Source organism: Saccopteryx leptura, chromosome 4, assembly GCF_036850995.1.
Source record: "Saccopteryx leptura isolate mSacLep1 chromosome 4, mSacLep1_pri_phased_curated, whole genome shotgun sequence".
NCBI classification, from domain to species: domain Eukaryota; kingdom Metazoa; phylum Chordata; class Mammalia; order Chiroptera; family Emballonuridae; genus Saccopteryx; species Saccopteryx leptura.
In genome coordinates, this window is record NC_089506.1 from 212,130,080 (window position 1) to 212,148,113 (window position 18,034).

An 18,034-nucleotide genomic window follows, 5' to 3' on the forward strand; every position below is an offset into this window, starting at 1 on the left:
ATGCACTTTCCCTGACTGGATAGCTTGGTTGGTTAGAGCAGAGGTTCTCAACCTGTGGGTCGCGACCCCAGCGGGGTCGCCTAAAGCCATCGGAAAATACATAATGCATATCAGTATTTACATTCCGAATCATAACTGCAGCAAAATTACAGTTATGAAGTAGCCACCAAAATTATTTTTTGGTTTGGGGTCACTGCAACATGAGGAACTGTATTGCGGGGTCACGGCATTAGAAAGGTTGAGAACCACTGGGTTAGAACTTTGTCCTGAAGCAGAGTTTGCCAGTTCAGGGCACATACAGGAACAGATTAATGTTCCTGTCTTTCTTTCTCCCTTTCTCTCTCTCTTTTTTTTTTTTTTTTTTTTACAGAGACAGAGAGTCAGAGAGAGGGATAGACAGGGACAGACAGGAATGGAGAGATGAGAAGCATCAATCATTAGTTTTTCATTGTGCATTGCAACACCTTAATTGTTCATTGATGCTTTCTCATACGTGCCTTGACTGCGGGCCTTCAGCAGACCGAGCAACCCCTTGCTGAAGCCAGCAACCTTGGGCTCAAGCTGGTGAGCTTTTGCTCAAACCAGATGAGCCCTCGCTCAAGCTGGCAACCTCAGGGTCTCGAACCTGGGTCTTCCGCATCCCAGTCCGACGCTCTATCCACTGCGCCACCACCTGGTCAGGCCATTTCTCTCTTTTTTAAAAAGCAATAAATAATTCTTTAAATGCACTTAAAAATTATTAAGGAGGCCCTGGCCGGTTGGCTCAGCGGTAGAGCGTCGGCCTGGCATGCGGGGGACCCGGGTTCGATTCCCAGCCAGGGCACATAGGAGAAGCGCCCATTTGCTTCTCCAACCCCCCCCCCCTCCTTCCTCTCTGTCTCTCTCTTCCCCTCCTGCAGCCAAGGCTCCATTGGAGCAAAGATGGCCCGGGCGCTGGGGATGGCTCCTTGGCCTCTGCCCCAGGCGCTAGAGTGGCTCTGGTTGCAGCAGAGCGATGCCCTGGAGGGGCAGAGCATCGCCCCCTGGTGGGCAGAGCTTCGCCCCTGGTGGGCGTGCCGGGTGGATCCCGGTCGGGCGCATGTGGGAGTCTGTCTGACTGTCTCTCCCCATTTCCAGCTTCAGAAAAATACAAAAATAAAAATAAAAATTAAGGATTGTGCTGGCTGGGTAGCAGTTGGTTAGAGCATCATACAGATGCACCAAGGTTGCAAGTTCAACCCCTGGTCAGAGTACATAAAAGAATCAACCCGTGAATGCATAAATAAGTGGAACAACAAGTCAATATTTTTCCTTCTCTCTCTTTCTTCCTCTCCTCTAAAATTAAAGAAAACATTATTAAGGATTTCAAGATGGCAACAGCAGAACATTACAGTAAGCACAGGATCTTGCAAGTTCAAAGTCTTGTGTGACCGCACAGGTCACATGTTAGGCCTGTCTATAGTCCTAACTAACCAAACCCTGATTATAAACTAATATCAAAGAATAGTTTCACCTGACACCTATACAATTTTATTAACCAATGTCACCCCAATAAATTCAATAAAAAATTTTTAAAAAAGATTTGGCTGATAAACTAGTATCAAACATTCACTGATATTTTTTTTATAAATTTTATTTATTTATTTATTTATTTATTTATTTATTTATATTTTACAGGGACAGAGAGAGAGTCAGAGAGAGGGATAGGGACAGACAGACAGGAATGGAGAAAGATGAGAAGCATCAATCATCAGTTATTTTGTTGCAACACCTTAGTTGTTCATTGATTGCTTTCTCATATGTGCCTTGACTGCAGGCCTTCAGCAGACCGAGTAACCCCTTGCTTGAGCCAGCGACCTTGGGTCCAAGCTGGTGAGCTCTTTTTTTTGCTCAAGCCAGATGAGCTTGCGCTCAAGCTGGCCACCTCGGGGTCTTGAACCTGGGTCCTCTGCATCCCAGTCCGACGCTCCATCCACTGCGCCACTGCCTGGTCAGGCCATTCACTGATATTTTTTACAAACTGATTGTCAACAAGTACAAAATAACACACCAGAAGGCATGGTCTGTGCAAAACCATTAAGCACTTACTAGCCCTGGCCAGTGGGCTCAGTGGGAGAGCGTCAGCCTGGCATGTGGATGTCCCAGGTTCAATTCCTGGTCAGGGCACACAGGAGAAGTGCCCATCTGCTTCTCCACCTTTCGAACCCCTCTCCTTTCTCTCTATATCCCTCTTCCCCTCTCACAGCCAAGGCTCCATTGGAGCAAAGTTGGCCTGGGTACTGAGGATGGCTCCATGGCCTCTGCCTCAGGCACTAGAATGGCTCCAGTTGCAATGGAGCAATGCCTTGGATGGGCAGAGCATCACCCCCTAGCGGGATTGCTGGGTGGATCCTGGTTGGGTGCATACAGGAGTCTGTCTCTCTGCCTCCCCACTTCTCACTTCAGAAAAATACAGGGGGCCCTGGCCGGTTGGCTCAGCGGTAGAGCGTCGGCCTGGCATGCGGGGGACCCGGGTTCGATTCCCGGCCAGGGCACACAGGAGAAGCGCCCATTTGCTTCTCCACCCCCCTCCCCTCCTTCCTCTCTGTCTCTCTCTTCCCCTCCCGCAGCCAAGGCTCCATTGGAGCAAAGATGGCCCGGGCGCTGGGGATGGCTCCTTGGCCTCTGCCCCAGGCGCTAGAGTGGCTCTGGTCTCACAGAGCGATGCCCCGGAGGGCCAGAGCATCGCCCCCTGGTGGGCAGAGCGTTGCCCCTGGTGGGCGTGCCGGGTGGATCCCGGTCAGGCGCATGCGGGAGTCTGTCTGACTGTCTCTCCCGTTTCCAGCTTCAGAAAAAAAAAAAAAAAAAAGAAAAAAAAGAAAAATACAGGGGAGGCCTGACCTGTGGTGGCGCAGTGGATAAAGCGTCGACCTGGAAATGCTGAGGTCACCGGTTCGAAACCCTGGGCTTGCCTGGTCAAGGCACATATGGGAGTTGGTGCTTCCAGCTCCTCCCCCTTCTCTCTCTCCTCTCTCTCCCTCTCTGTCTCTCTCTCTTCCCCTCTCTCTCCTCTCTAAAAAATGAATAAATTAAAAAAATAATAATAAAAGAAAAATACTGGGGGAAAAAAATAATTAAGCACTTACCTCAAACCTCTCTTGCTCCAGCCTATGATGATCCTCGAGCTGTTGTTCCAGGTAAGCCAGATTTCGAAATTTCTCCACATAAATGTCATACTGCTTTCGTAATTCTTCCTCTATCTTCTCATATTCATCCATAAAGGCTGGCCTAGCACGATCAAATAGAATCAAAAGTGAAAGATAGAGTAGCTTGAAACTGGGATACAGGATTTATATTCCACCATGGTTCTCTCTGAAAAGCCGTGAATTAACCGGAGAAGGGGCTTCACTGCTCTCTAACTGTGGGAAGCTAATTTCCCTCCTTCTCTTTTCTCCCCCCGAAGTGAACATACTTTTTTTTAGTCAAAAAGACATAATTTTAATAAAAACTTGAAGTAGTGCTCAAAGTACAAAGAATAAAGTAAAAATTACTCATAATCCCATATTTGACGTACATCCTTTCAGACTTTTTTATACATAGATACATATAGAAATGCATTTTTTCTTTTTTTATTTTTTTAGAGAGAGGGAGTGAGATGAGATGCATCAACTCATAATTATGTCACATTAGATGTTTACTGATTGCTTTTCTTACATGCCTTAACCAGGGAGGGGAGGGAGGGATGATGGGACTCCAGCTGAGCCAGTTACCCCTTGCTCAAGCCAGCGACCATGGGCTTCAAGACAGCAACCATGGGGTCATCTCTATGATCCCACGCTCAAGCCAGCAACCCTGTGTTCAAGCTGGTGAGCCTGCACTCAAGTTGGATGAGCCTGCACTCAAGCTGGTGCCTTGGGGTTTCAAACCCAGGACTTCAGTGTCCCAGGTCAATCCTCTATCCACTATGCCACCACCAGTCAGGCAGGAATGTATTTTTAAGCAAACATTAAATATATTACCTTAAATTAGCATTCTTTAACTGGTGTGCTGCAAGAATTTTTAAAACATGCAATACCTGCCTGACCAGGCAGTGGCGCAGTGGATAGAGCGTCGGACTGGGATGTGGAGGACCCAGGTTTAAGACCCCGAGGTCGCCAGCTTGAGTGCGGGCTCATCTGGTTTGAGCAAAGCTCACCAGCTTGAACCCAAGGTCGCTGGCTCGAGCAAGGGGTCACTTGGTCTGCTGTAGCCCCACGGTCAAGGCACATATGAGAAAGCAATCAATGAACAACTAAGGTGTTGCAACGAAAAACTGATGATTGATGCTTCTCATCTCTCCATTCCTGTCTATCTGTCCCTATCTGTCCCTCTCTCTGACTCTCTGTCTCTGTAAAACAAAACAAAACAAAAAACAAACAAACAAAAACACATGAAATACCTATTTAGTCAGGAGCCCTGACCTCTATTCCCTTAGATTCTAAAATAAAAAAAGACAGCACCTAATATAATAGATGTCCAGTGTGAATAAATAAAAATCATACCTATTTTTTTGTCAGATCAGCAAAAAATATAATTGTGTGTGTGTGTGCTGCAGAATCTTATTAATTAGCTTATCTGTGCCATGAGATGAAAAAGGTTGAAAATTGTTGCCATAAATAAAGCTCTGCAGTCTTTTTTCTCACTCAACATGCCACTGATTTCAATAAAGAGTTTACAAATCAGCATACCACACACATCTCTCAAAATCAACAAATCAGCATTATCTTAGTTGGGCATATTACTCTGCTGCCTTGATGTTTCAAAATTTAACCAGTCTCCTAAAAAGGAAAAGTAAGTTGCTATAAATTAAAGCTAAGTTTTTAAACAAAATTTAACACCAAAACTGTAACAAAAAGCTACTTCAACTGGTTTGCTGAATTACTTTTTCTTATTAAAGGGAAAACTCTATTCTTTTAAAAATACAAACAGATACACTAAAAACAATTTTATAATCGTTTGTACTAAAGCAAAACACAGCAACTTTTCTATTAAAAGGATCTGAGGTGTAACAAAAATGAATTTACACTTGAAAAGCATAACTTTTTTTTCACACTTATAAGAGAAAGTTTATTTAGAAAGTCACAGAGATGGGCATTCAACACAATCAACAGTTAAATGAAATGTTTACCTGAAACCTATGTACTCTTAAATGAGCAATAATATTTTTTTAATTAAAAAAAAAAGGCCCTGGCCAGTTGGCTCAGTGGTACAGCATCAGCCCAGTGTGTGGATGTCTCAGGTTCAATTCCTGGTCAGGGCACACAGGAGAAGTGCCTATCTGCTTCTCTACCCCTCCCCTTTCTCTTCCTCTCTCTCTCTTCCCCTCCTGCAGCCATGGCTTTACTGGAGCAAGTTGGTCCCAGGCGATGAGGATGACTCCATGGCCTCTGCCTCAGGCACTAAGAAGAGGTTGGTTGCTAGGCAATGGAGTGAGCATCAGATGGGCAGAGCATTGCTCCCTAGTGGGCTTCCTGGGTGGATCCCAGTCTGGGCGCATGCAGGGAGTCTGTCTCTCTGCCTCCCCTCCTCTCACAGAAAGAAAGGCACAGGGGTAGAATAAGTGAACTATAGCCCTGGCTGGATAGCTCAGTTGGCTCTTAGAGCATAGTCCCTAAGCGTAGAGGTTGCCGGTTCGATTCCTGGTCAGGGCATGTAAGAACACATTGATGTTCCTGTGTGTGTCTCTCTTTCCTTCCTCTTTCACTGAAATCAATAAATAAAAATTTTTTTAAATCCCCAAAAAACAAAGAAGTGAGCTGTAGAAGAAATGTGCTCAGGAAACAAGTAATAGAGGCAAAAGAAGGGCCCTGGGACCTCAAAAGAGAAAAGGTAAAGGTAACATGTCTGGGGGAAGAAGGAAAGGGCGGGGCATAAAGGCTAGGGCATGCTCCCGGGGCAGAGAGCCTTGAAAGGCTGAACTTTGTTGTTTTTTAATTGATTTGAGAGAAAGAGAAACACTGATTTGTTGTTCCACTATTTATGCACTCATGTGCCCTGACCAGAGATCAAACCCGTGCCCTTGGCATATCAGGGTAATGCTCCAACCAACTGAGCTACCCGACCAGTGCAAAGCAGAACATTTTAATGAGACAAACCTATCTGGTGGCCCTGATTCTAGAGGCAGAAGTGGCATGGTCCCTTGGCCGGGAGGAAACCTTTGATGTTCCCTGGGTAACTGATGTTGTCCCCAGGTGCTGCCTCCCCACAGATCTTGGAACAGTAGACAGACTGTGCCAGTCACCAGTATCTCAAAAGAGCAAGACACATTCAGAGCAGATACAGCTGCTGGACAGAGGAAGGAGTAAAGAGAGAAAAACAAACAGAGATTGAAAAGGGAGAAAGAGCAGTGACATGGGAGAAAGAACAATAAAATAAAACAGCAAGGGAAGGAGGGTACAAAACAGGGGGATGGGGGGGAAGGAGTAAGAGAGAGATCTTCTAAGAAAAGCTGAGGAACATGCTCGAAAGGCTCCTGTGACCTAGAAGGTGTTTCACACCACTGTCTCGTCTATCTACAAGCCCTGGAAAACACACTTTCTGTGAGGGAAAGCCAGAAGGAGGAGAAATTACAGGTGAGGAAGTAAAAGTCCATGATCTACTTAAACCAAGAAATGGAAGTAGGTTTCTGTTTCCACCTAATTTATGGCAAAGCACAGATCTTAGGAGACCAAATCTTGTATAACTTTCACCATCTGGATGTACTTACTTTGCCCTGAATCCAAGAAGCTATAAAAGCTAAACAGAAGTTCAAGAATTAAGCAGTTTTCCAGACATACTGAAAGCAGTAAAGAGAATGAGTTTAGCACTGCGCTTATCTGAACAGGCAACACCCAGACATTCTGAAGTAGAGGCAGTCTGTCGCAAGGCTCCTTCCATGGCCTGAAGGGTTCGTATCACTGACTCTGTCTGAACTTCCAAAGACAGCTTTTCCACGCATTCACTAGGTGTTTGTATCTACCTGACACTCTGCAGAGTCTGGAGTCGCTTCCGGTTTCTTTCCAGTTCTAATTTCCTCTTCTCGATTTTGGCTTCTAAATTAGCTTCATCAGAGGCCACATTACCGAGCAGGTCTTTAGTCTTCTGAACCTGCATCTAGGTTTAATTGAAAACGGATGAGACAAGATGCTAATAAGGACCTCTGACCTGACTCTTGGAAGAGTGGGATTTCTCAACTATATCATTATGCACAACAACATCATGCTTCACAGAAACAAAAGTAAGCAGAGAGAACTGAGTAAACCCTCCCACAAGTCATTGCTCGTTGAACTAATTATTTTCCCGGGGGAATATCACATAGGCCCAGACAAAATTATTACCCTTTTTCCCTCCATGAGAAGAGGTGTTTCTGTCCAGAAAATAAAGATGGAAAGAACAGTGTCCCAAGCGGAGCAGTGAGGGGCCCAAGATCTTCTGTCCAGCTCACTTGTTTAGTCTGGTTACACATCACTCTGAATTGTTAGTCTGCTTTTATTTATATCTTGCTCAGGCTACTCCCATAGTTACAAATATCTGGCTTTTAGAATATACAAGGATGGGCAAAAGTAGGTTTGCGGTTGTTCAAATGGAAAAAGATGTGCAGGTTATGATTATGATAATAGCTTTATTAAGTAAAAAGAATGTCACAATGGTACAGTACACTTAGGTACAATCATGTAAGTACTTAAATTGTCGGCTTTCATCACTTACACATTTTTTGTAGTCTACTTGTTATACTTAAGCACACTTTGGCACAAAGTTCTTACCTACTTTAACCCACCCTTGTAGGCACATACAAGTATGGCTTTATTTAAGAGTGGACAAAAAGAAACATTAGTTGGTCCCAGTCCTGCCTGCTAGGATTGCAGAGAAGAGGTTCTTTTTCTCTCTCCCTGGACACTGGACTTTGACTATGGACGACAAGAAACAAAGAAGCCATTCTGTGAGGTCAAAGTGGCTGCCTCATGCAAGATAAACCAGCCTCTGGGAGGAGCCTGGGCAGCAGTGGGACACAGGCCCTTGGACAGGGGGGTGGAGTGAGGAAGGGAAGAGGGTGACAGATCACCGATGAAAATGCAGGCCTCCCTGTCCTCTTCTGAGAGCAGGTTCATTTGAAATAGGGGTAGTCTAAGTATGTGCAGTGTGTCTTCACACTCGTGTTGTCTGGGAACCTGGCCGGATTGGGGTCTGTGGCTTAGACTTGCAACCTGCTGTAATACTGTTTGAAACTCAACCAGCCAAATGTGGAACAGCCTCCTCAAGTTTGGGCTCTCTGACTCTGCTTTAAGTTCTTTTTTTCGTATTTTCCCAAAGTTAGAAGCAGGGAAGCAGTCAGACAGACTCCCGCATGTGCCCGACTGGGATCCACCCGGCATGCCCACCAGGGGGCAATGCTCTGCCCATCTGGGGTGTTGCTCCGTTGCAGCCAGAGCCATTTTAGCACTTGAAGCAGAGGCCATGGAGCTGTCCTCAGCGCCCGGGCCAACTTTGCTCCCATGGAGTCTTGGCTGCAGGAGGGGAAGAAAGAGATAGAGAGGAAGGAGAGGGGGAAGGGTGGAGAAGCAGATGGGCACTTCTCCTGTGTGCCCTGACTGGGAATTGAACCTGGGACATCCACATGCCAGGCCGACGCTCTACCACTGAGCCAAACCGGCCAGGGCCTGCTTTAAGTTCTTAATGGCCAAGATGGGTTCTCCCCTCCAGTACTCTGCATATGTGTGGTGCACCATAATAGTTTATTGGTTGTTTACATGCAGGTCTCTGAAATGCTATGGGATACACAAAATCACCTAAGGAGCCAGGTACTCTCCACAAGTCTGAGACAGTGTGTATTTGGAAGCAACTGCTTTTATTGATAAATTTGTGGTATGAATTTTTTCATCTAAAACAACTAATCATTTCCAAGATGCTTTCATGTAAACAGTGTCACTAACAATCCATTTGCTGCAAGTGCTTTAAAAATACCAGCAGAGAGCCCTGGCCAGGCAGCTTAGTTGGTTGGAGCGTCGTCCCAATACCACTAAGGTTGCAGGTTCAATATTCAGTCAGGGCACGTACAAGAAGCAACCAAAGAATGTACAACAAAGTATAACAACAAATTGAAGCTTCTCTCTTTCTCACTTTCTTTCTCATCCTCATATCAATAAAAGAAAATTTAAGCCTGACCCCTGATGGCACACTGCATACAGTGCAGACCTGGAATGCTGAGGTCTCAAGTTCAAAACCCCAAGTCACCAGCTTGAGTGCAGGCTCATCTGGCTTGAGAGCCGACTCACTAGCTTGAGTACAGGGTCGCTAGCTTGAAGCCCAAAGTCACTGGCTTGAGCAAGGGGTCACTGGCTCAGCTGAAGTTCCCCCCCACCATCAAGGCAGGTATGAGAAGTTATCAATGAACAATTAAAGTGCCACAACTACAAACTGATGCTTCTCATTTCACTCATTGCCTATCTCTTGGGAAAAAAAAAAAGGTTGTATGGAAAAGCCATTGGAAATGGCTTGAGTGGGCTCCTAAGTTGGGTGGGATGGGGTCACAGGGAATCACCAGTGTGGAGTGAATAAGCAGAACAGAGAGATTCATAGGTGCAACGAAAGTTTTGATGCTGCCAGAGAGGAGATGGGGATTAAGAAGTACAGATTGCTAGTCATGGGGATGTAAAGTACAGCATAGGGAATACAGTCAACAATACTGTAATAACCAGTGCAGTGTCAGAAAGGTACTAGACTTTCTAGGCGATCACTTCATTAATTACATGTCACACCACTGGATTGCACACCTGAAACTAATATAATAGTGTACATCAATTTTAATGAAAAAAATTATTTATAAAAAAGAAAAAAATCACCAGCAGAGTTGTGAGTTCACTCTCACAGGAAGACAAGGTAGGTAACTGTTTTTCTGAATTATTGGATTAAAACCTAGTGCATTTACCTGCCCTCAAAAATAAAAATGCTTTTGGCCCTGGTCTGTTGGCTCAGTGGTAGAATGTCGGCCTGGCATGTGGAAGTCCCAGGTTCTGCGTTTGATCCCGGTGAGGGTGCACAAGAGAAGCGCCCATCAACTTCTCCACCTTCCCCCTCTCCTTCCTCTCTGTCTCTCTCTTCCCCTCTCGCAGCCAAGGCTCCACTGGAGCAAAGTTGGCCTGGGTGCTGAGGATGGCTCCATGGCCTCTGCTTCAGGCACTAAAATGGCTCTGGCTGCAATGGAACAATGCCTCAGATGGGCAGAGCATCATTGCCCCCTGGTGGGCATGCTGTGTGGATCCCAGTGGGCGCATGCAGGAGTCTGTCTGACTGCCTTCCCACTTCTCACTTTGGAAAAATATTTAAAAAAAATTTTTTTAAAGGCATCTGTTCCTCAAATTAAAAAGATCAAGTGATCCCGGCCAGGGCACACAGGAGAAGCGCCCATTTGCTTCTCCACCCCTTCGCCGCGCTTTCCTCTCTGTCTCTCTCTTCCCCTCCCGCAGCCAAGGCTCCATTGGAGCACAAAGATGACCCGGGCGCTGGGGATGGCTCTGTGGCCTCTGCCTCAGGTGCTAGAGTGGCTCTGGTCGCAACATGGCGACGCCCAGGATGGGCAGAGCATCGCCCCGTGGTGGGCAGAGCGTCGCCCCATGGTGGGAGTGCCGGGTAGATCCCGGTCGGGCACATGTGGGAGTCTGTCTGACTGTCTCTCCCTGTTTCCAGCTTCAGAAAAATGAAAAAAAAAAAAAAAAAAAAAAAAAAAAAGATCAAGTGATAAACACAACTTCCCTAGTAGTCTGAAATAAATGGCCTATATTTTAAAATCCCTTTTAAGTATCCATGTTGTTATGTTTTTGTTTTTAGAATTATCAAATATTATGGCTATTTTTCAATAAGGCAAAGACATATTTTTAGACATATTTTCCAAATTTGTTTACATGAGAGGAGGGGAGATAGTGACAGACTCCTACATGTGCCCTGATCAGGATCCACTTGGCAACCCCCTCTGGGGTCAATGCTCAAGTACTGAGCTATTTTTAGCACCTGAGGCTGATGTGCTTGGACCAACTGAGCTATTCTTAGCTCTTGGGGCTGATGCTGGAATCAATCGAGCCACTGGTTGTGGGAGGGGAAGAGGGAGAGGATGGGAAGAGGGAGGCAGGGAGAGAAGCAGATGGTCGCTTCTCTTGTGTGCCCTGACTGGGAATCGAACACCACAAGTCCATATGCAGGACCAATGCTCTAACTACTGAGCCAGTCAGCCAAGGCCCAAATTTAGTTTTCAATTATAGTTGACATACATCAGATTAGTTTCAGGTGTACAACATAGTGATTAGACACTTATACACCTTATGAAGTGTTTACCATGGTAAGTTTAGTACCCACATGGCACCATTCATAGTGGTTACAATATTAACTGTATATTCCCTATGCTGTATTTCCCCATGACTACTTTTTATAACTGCCAATTGGTACTTCTTAAACCCTTTCACTTTTTTTGCCCAGCCCACCCAGCCCCCACCTCCAATCTGCCAACCATCAGTTTGTTCTCTTTATCTACGAGTTTCTATTTGGTTTTTTGGATTTCATATATAAGTGAAATCATATAGTATTTGTCTTTGACTTATTTCACTTAGCATAATACTCTCTAGGTCAATCCATATCGGAAATGGCAAGATTTCATTCTTTTTATGGCCGAGTCCATATATTCCTGTGTGTGTGTGTGTTTGTGTGTATCCCATCATCTTATGTATTTGTCTACTGATGAATACATAGGTTGTTTCCATAGCTTGGCTATTGTAAATAATTCTGCAATGAACACAGAAGTGCTATATCTGTTCAAATTAATGCTCTCGATTTCCTGGGATATTAATTACTCAGAAGTGGAATTTCTGGGTCATATGACAGCTCTATTTTTAATTTTTTGAGAAATCTCTATACTGTTTCCACAGTGGCTGCACCAATTTACAATCCCACCAAGTGTGAGAGGGTGTCCTTTTCTAGATACTCACCAACCACTGTTGACTTATTGGTAAAGACATTCTGACAGGTGTAAGGTGATATCTCATTGTGGTTTTGACTTACATTTCCCTGATGATGACTAGTGATGTTGAGCATCTATTCATATGTTTGTTGGTCATTAGTATGTCCTCTTTGGAGAAATGTCTATTCAGGTCCTCTGCCCATTTTTAAATTGGATTTTTTCTTTTATATTGAGCTTCATGAGTTCTTTATACATTTTGGATATTAACCCCTTATAGAATATATAATTTGCAAATAACTTCTCCCATTCAGTAGGTTGTCTTATTGTTTTGTTAATGATTTCCTTTGCAGTATAAAAGCTTTTTATTTTGATGTGGTCCCATTTACTTTTGCTTCTGTTGACTTTTGAAATAATATCTTAAAAGTTGTCCACCAAGTAATGAATTATGCCCTTATCTAGCTGTTCTATTTTTGATATATACTAAGTGCTAAAGGCACATTCATGCCATGTTAAGCTGATTGAGCCAGGACAGTGACAAGCACAAAAATATTATCGTAAATTTTTTAAAATTTAAAATCAATCATAAACTTACAAACACCTGGAATATAATACAATACATTTAAATTTTTTATTTATTTATTTTAGAGAGAGGAAGGGAGTCATAGAAACACTGATTTGTTCCACTTATTTATGCATTCATTGATTGACTCTTCAATGTCCTGACTGGGGACTGAACCCGCATCACTGGCCTATTGATACAAAGCTTGAACCAACTGAACCAGCGAGGCCCAAAGAATTTTTTCTTGACCTAGGTAAGTTGCTGACCTAATGCCCAATCATTTTTAGACATTCTACTGTGTATTTCTTACAAAATGGACTTTCTCCTACATAACCATAATACAACCATCAAGACAGAAAATGAACGCTGATGTACCATTGCCACCTAACCCTTACACCCACTGAGTTTCCCATTCGTCCCCATGAAGTCCTTAACAGTAGATGGAGGTCACCCTTGGCATTCAGCTGTCATGTCTCTTTAGCCTCCTTCATTCTGAAATGTCTTCTGAGCCTTTCCTGGACTTCCATGACCTTTTCACTGTTGAAGAGTATGGGCCAAGTAATTTATGGGATGTCCCCAATGTGCCTTTGTCTGATTAGCTCCAGATTATAAAGCTATATCAGGAATAGCACAGATATGACATCATATCACATATGCTTAATTTTGATCTGTTCCATTACTGGTGATGTTCACTTTGATCACTTGATTAAGTGGGTGTCTATTAGGCTTCCCACTTTTGCCCTTGTAATTAATTGTATTTTGCCCTTGTAATTAATTGTATTTTGTGGAGAGCTACTTTTAAACTATGTGAAAAATTAGCTGTCAATATATTCACTTATGTTTTTATATCCGTGAGCACTCATGGTCTGCCATTTCATCCAATGGTCTATAATCCATTACTATTATTTACTTTGGTGTTTACATTGTCCCTAGTCTGACCAGGGGGAAGCCCACTCAAGCTGGTTTCTCATGGAGCACTTCTTACTTTTTTTTTTTTTTTTACTTCTTACTTTTTGACATAAGATCTTACACTTTTCTGTCCCAGCTTTGTAATCAGCCATTTCTTCCCAAGAGCCCTGGTTCCTTTTAGTGGAGAATGGCATTTAAAAGCCAAGATTTGGGGCCTGACCAGGCAGTGGCGCAGTGGACTGGTCAAGGCACACATGAGAAAGCAATCAATGAACAACTAAGGTGTTGCAATGCACAACGAAAAACTAATGATTGATGCTTCTCATCTCTCCGTTCCTGTCTGGCTGTCCCTGTCTATCCTTCTCTCTGATTGTCTGTCTCTGTAAAAAATAAATAAATAAATAAATAAATAAATGCCAAGATTTGGGTGTTGCATGCTCAGAGGTAAGAAGTGTAGGAATGTATATGAAGGCATACATGTACATATGTGTGTATATAAATATTAAACTTTTTATGAAATATATGAAAACTTATTACTATATTTACCTCTCTGTATATTAAAAATCATGCACTTAATTAACACTTCCAATTTCAGGGTTCAATCACTTCTCGGCCTTTTGGCTAAAATCAAGTGTAGTATCTGTTCTTATTAGTTCAATTTCAGGGTTCACTGTAATTTTCTTCATTTTCATATTTGTAACTCCCTTTTCCAACAGTGAGAAACTTGGCTTCTGTTGTCTTTACTATACAGGGTGGGGCAAAAGTAGGTTTACAGCTATTCATATGGAAAATAATAAACAATACAAAAACAGTTTTGTGAACTTACAACTGTAAACCTACTTTCCCCCCACCCTGTATTTACTTACTTGAAACAATATACCTGACTGTAACCAATCTCCCCTCTTGACTGCTCTGCCCTTCTTACCCTGCCGAGGCTCGGGCTCTCTGTGCTGGGTCTCTCAGGGAGCATGACCATATTAGAACAGGGTCTTATAAAAACCTAGCAATCTTACAATTCTGTACAACTTTCAGCAAATTTTTATGTCTACTCCAAATTTACATAAAGCCTGCCCCACTTGTGTCTACTGAATAAAATTAATCCTAATAATAGCTGAATAGGCCCTGGCCGGTTGGCTCAGTGGTAGAGCGTCGGCCTGGCGTGCGGGGGACCCGGGTTCGATTCCAGGCCAGGGCACATAGGAGAAGCGCCCATTTGCTTCTCCACCCCCCACCCCCTCCTTCCTCTCTGTCTCTCTCTTCCCCTCTCGCAGCCAAGGCTCCATTGGAGCAAAGATGGCCCGGGCACTGGGGATGGCTCCTTGGCCTCTGCCCCAGGCACTAGAGTGGCTCTGGTCGCGGCAGAGCGAGGCCCCGGAGGGGCAGAGCATCGCCCCCTGGTGGGCAGAGCATTGCCCCTGGTGGGTGTGCTGGGTGGATCCCGGTCGGGCGCATGCGGGAGTCTGTCTGGCTGTCTCTCCCCGTTTCCAGCTTCAGAAAAATACAAAAAAAATAAAAATAAAAATAAAAAAATGGCTGAATACCGACTGTATTCTGGAAACTATGTATGACGTGCACTGTCATAATAAATACTCAAAGGACCCTCTATGGCAGGCGCTGCCATTCTCCCCACGTTGCTAATGAAGAAAGTGAGGCACAGAGAGGTTAAGTAACTTGCCTAAGATCACAAGGTGGGATTCAAACCCAAACAGTCTAGTCTAGAGTGCCCCTCACTCTCTGCTTCCAATGAATGAACAAATAATAATTGATTAGTGGCTTAGTAAAGGATGGCAATCGTTTCATTTTAATATATTTAAATGTCCAGCAATGAAAAAATGGTTGTCAAGTGTGAAGAGTCCATATAATAGAGTATTTACTAAAATTATTGAAAAATTTAAGAGAATTATTAAACTATTAAAATTGACAAATTTTTAATAACATGAGAAGCTATTCATATATACATTACAAAAGAAAAAATAGCAGTAAGTGACCTAAGTATTTCAGAATGTTCTCTAAATGTTTCATTTCTCTACTAACATATCCTTCTTTGTTACTAGGCCTAGCTCATTCTGTCTTATGGAGGCAAGATATCAATATTTACAAGGCCCAGGCACAAAAATATTAAATAAAACCCAGGTAATCTTACCAAAATATCTTTTATGGCAATTCTCATCACTTTTTCAGTCTCGTTTATTTCCAGAGGTCTGGCAATTGCTTCTGTTCTCAGTTCCTATTGGAAACAATAAAAAAAAATTACATATATTTTCCAAAGAGGATTTCTCAAAACTAATTCCCAGATCTAGATATGGCTTATAGACTGGCTCTTTTAAAGTTTCATTAAAACATGGTTCTCCTGCCTGACCAGGCGGTGGCGCAGTGGATAGAGCATCAGACTGGGACGCAGAGGACCAAGGTTCGAAACCCCTAGGTCGCCAGTTTGAGTGCGGGCTCATCTGGTTTGAGCAAGGCTCACCAGCTTAAACCCAAGGTCGCTGGCTTGAGCAAGGGGTCACTCAGTCTGCTGTAGCCTCCCAGTCAAGGCACTTATGAGAAAGCAATCAATGAACAACTAGGGAGCAGCAACAAAGAATTGATGCTTCTCATCTCTCTGCCTTCCTGTCTGTCTGTTCCTCTCTCCATCTCTGTCACAAAAAAACAAACAAAAAACACAAAAACACATATGGTTCTCTATCACTCCACAGGGAGCTTGCTGGGCGCATGTGGGAATCTGTCTCTGCCTCCCCTCCTCTCACTTAATAAAAAAAAAAAGAAAAATCATGGCTGTCTGATGCAAAATCACTTCCACCATCACCTTCTCCAAATGTCTTCTGTAAGCCTACTGCCCACCTGGCTCTTTGCAGCGCTCAAGGCCTCTCTTTTCTTAGGCCCCAGGTCCCCACAGCACCATGGGCAACTTACTATCCCTCATCTTTTCTATTAAATTTGCTTCTTTACCTACATTCTCTTCAGAGGACCCTCAAACTAAGTGCAGCTCAACTTGCTGTCTGAATCCCCTGCCAACTTCCACAATCTTTATGATTAAGTCGCTCTAAGTTGTCTATCACTGACAACTGCAACCCATGAGAAGGGTTGCCTTCGTTCTGTCCTAGCATCAGTCATGGACCAATCAAGGGAAGTATTTGTACCTATTATATCAGTACTGGGAACTTCTGAGACATGGCATTTTCACGTGGATGCAGTTATGAGATTCCTGAATCACTTTATCAAACTCTGGCTTGTGCTTCCTTTACTCCATAGTGCACCTTACCTCCCCTCTAGTAGAAAACCTTTGAGGGGAGGGATTAAGACTTACTCAAGGGCTGGTGTCTTGCCCGTGGCTGGTGTTGATCTTCAGTGAATGCTGGCTGAGTATATGAAAAACAAATCCTGGCTAAGGGATCTTCCTCAGATCGTGACTGTACACAGAATGTGAGAAGGGTCACATGGCTTCCATAGTAATAGTTCAGTCACGGTTCCATCAATTCAGTACAGGATGGTATTAAAAGGGTCCCCAGTGAAATCCTGGTGAAGCCGTTGCTCCACTGACAGAGAGTAAGTGACCAGCTCTTGTCTCTAGGTCTGTTAGGAACATGTCTGGACATGTGAACTACTGCACTATCAACTAAACACGTGGAAAGCCCAAAGTTGCCTCAATAGTTATCACAAATTAGCTATGAGGCATTAGTGGCAGTTGTGTTCAGTCAACTACACTTCTGCAGGTGGCAACCACTATATCAAGAGCAGGGATGGGGACTTGGCACCCGAGTTTCCCACTCCCAGTCTTCTAGGGCAGAAATGGAAAGCGAGAAAAAGAAAAAAACCAACACACTGTAGCAGCACCGCCAGAACACAGGCAAGGAAATGAGAGTGGGCATGGCTGACACACCCGATGGGAACCAAATGAGTTCAATGTATTTAGTTATTTATTTTTAAATTTTTACTTACTGAATTTTAGAAAGAAAGGCAGGAGGAGCAGGGGAGGGATGGGAGGCGGGAGGGATGGAGAGAAGGGGACAGAGAGAAAAAAACATCAATTTGTTGTTCCATTTATTTATATATTTATTCATTGTTTCTTGTATGTGTCCTGACCGGGGATGGAATCTACAACCCTGGCCTATCAGAACGATGCTCTAACCAACCGAGCCACCCGGCCAGGGCAAATGTATTTAACTTAAAAATATTAGATGAGAGCATGTATGCTTCAAGTGCCATAAATCCTTACAGGTAAGAATTAAATTTCATTTCTTCTTAAACCAGTGGGTCCCAAACTCTGCTGTACATTAGAACCACCTAGAGGTCTTTACAAACTGGATGCCTGGCTCTCACCCCAGACTCTATGATTCACTGGTTTCAGGGTCAACATGGACATCGGGTGATTTAGGAGCTCTATGGGAGTGTTCCAGAACCACATCCTTAAACAGTTCCTTAAACATAATGGGCGGAGCACGCTCCTTGAATGACATTACCTAGCACAGGACTGCAAATAAATTTCAAATGTTAACATTAACATCAACTGATTGGCAATACCAAGATGACTGGTCCCCAGAACTTTGCTGTGCATGAGAATCGCACGGGAGACTTTGAGAGCCCCCAACACCCCAGCTACATTTTATACCAATGATGTCAAAATGAAAGCCAGGAATGACTAG

General features: G+C 43.8%; 2 protein-coding genes and 1 pseudogene across 4 annotated transcripts in view; 2 read left to right on the forward strand and 1 right to left on the reverse strand.

The window, feature by feature from the left end:
• The window catches only part of TRAP1 (TNF receptor associated protein 1), a 197,228-nt gene that overhangs the window by 150,297 nt on the left and 28,897 nt on the right, over nt 1–18,034 (forward strand). The window lies entirely within an intron of this gene.
• CLUAP1 (clusterin associated protein 1) overlaps nt 1–18,034 on the reverse strand; it is a 41,428-nt gene that overhangs the window by 14,525 nt on the left and 8,869 nt on the right. For all 3 annotated transcript variants that reach the window (XM_066382704.1, XM_066382703.1, XM_066382705.1), the window contains 3 exons: nt 15,532–15,615; nt 6,956–7,089; nt 3,105–3,246 (listed from right to left, as the gene is read on the reverse strand). In XM_066382704.1, coding sequence (XP_066238801.1) covers nt 3,105–3,246; nt 6,956–7,089; nt 15,532–15,615 — 360 coding nt within the window. The remainder of the gene's footprint in view (nt 1–3,104; nt 3,247–6,955; nt 7,090–15,531; nt 15,616–18,034) is intronic.
• LOC136404539 (U2 spliceosomal RNA) lies at nt 13,990–14,156 on the forward strand (annotated as a pseudogene).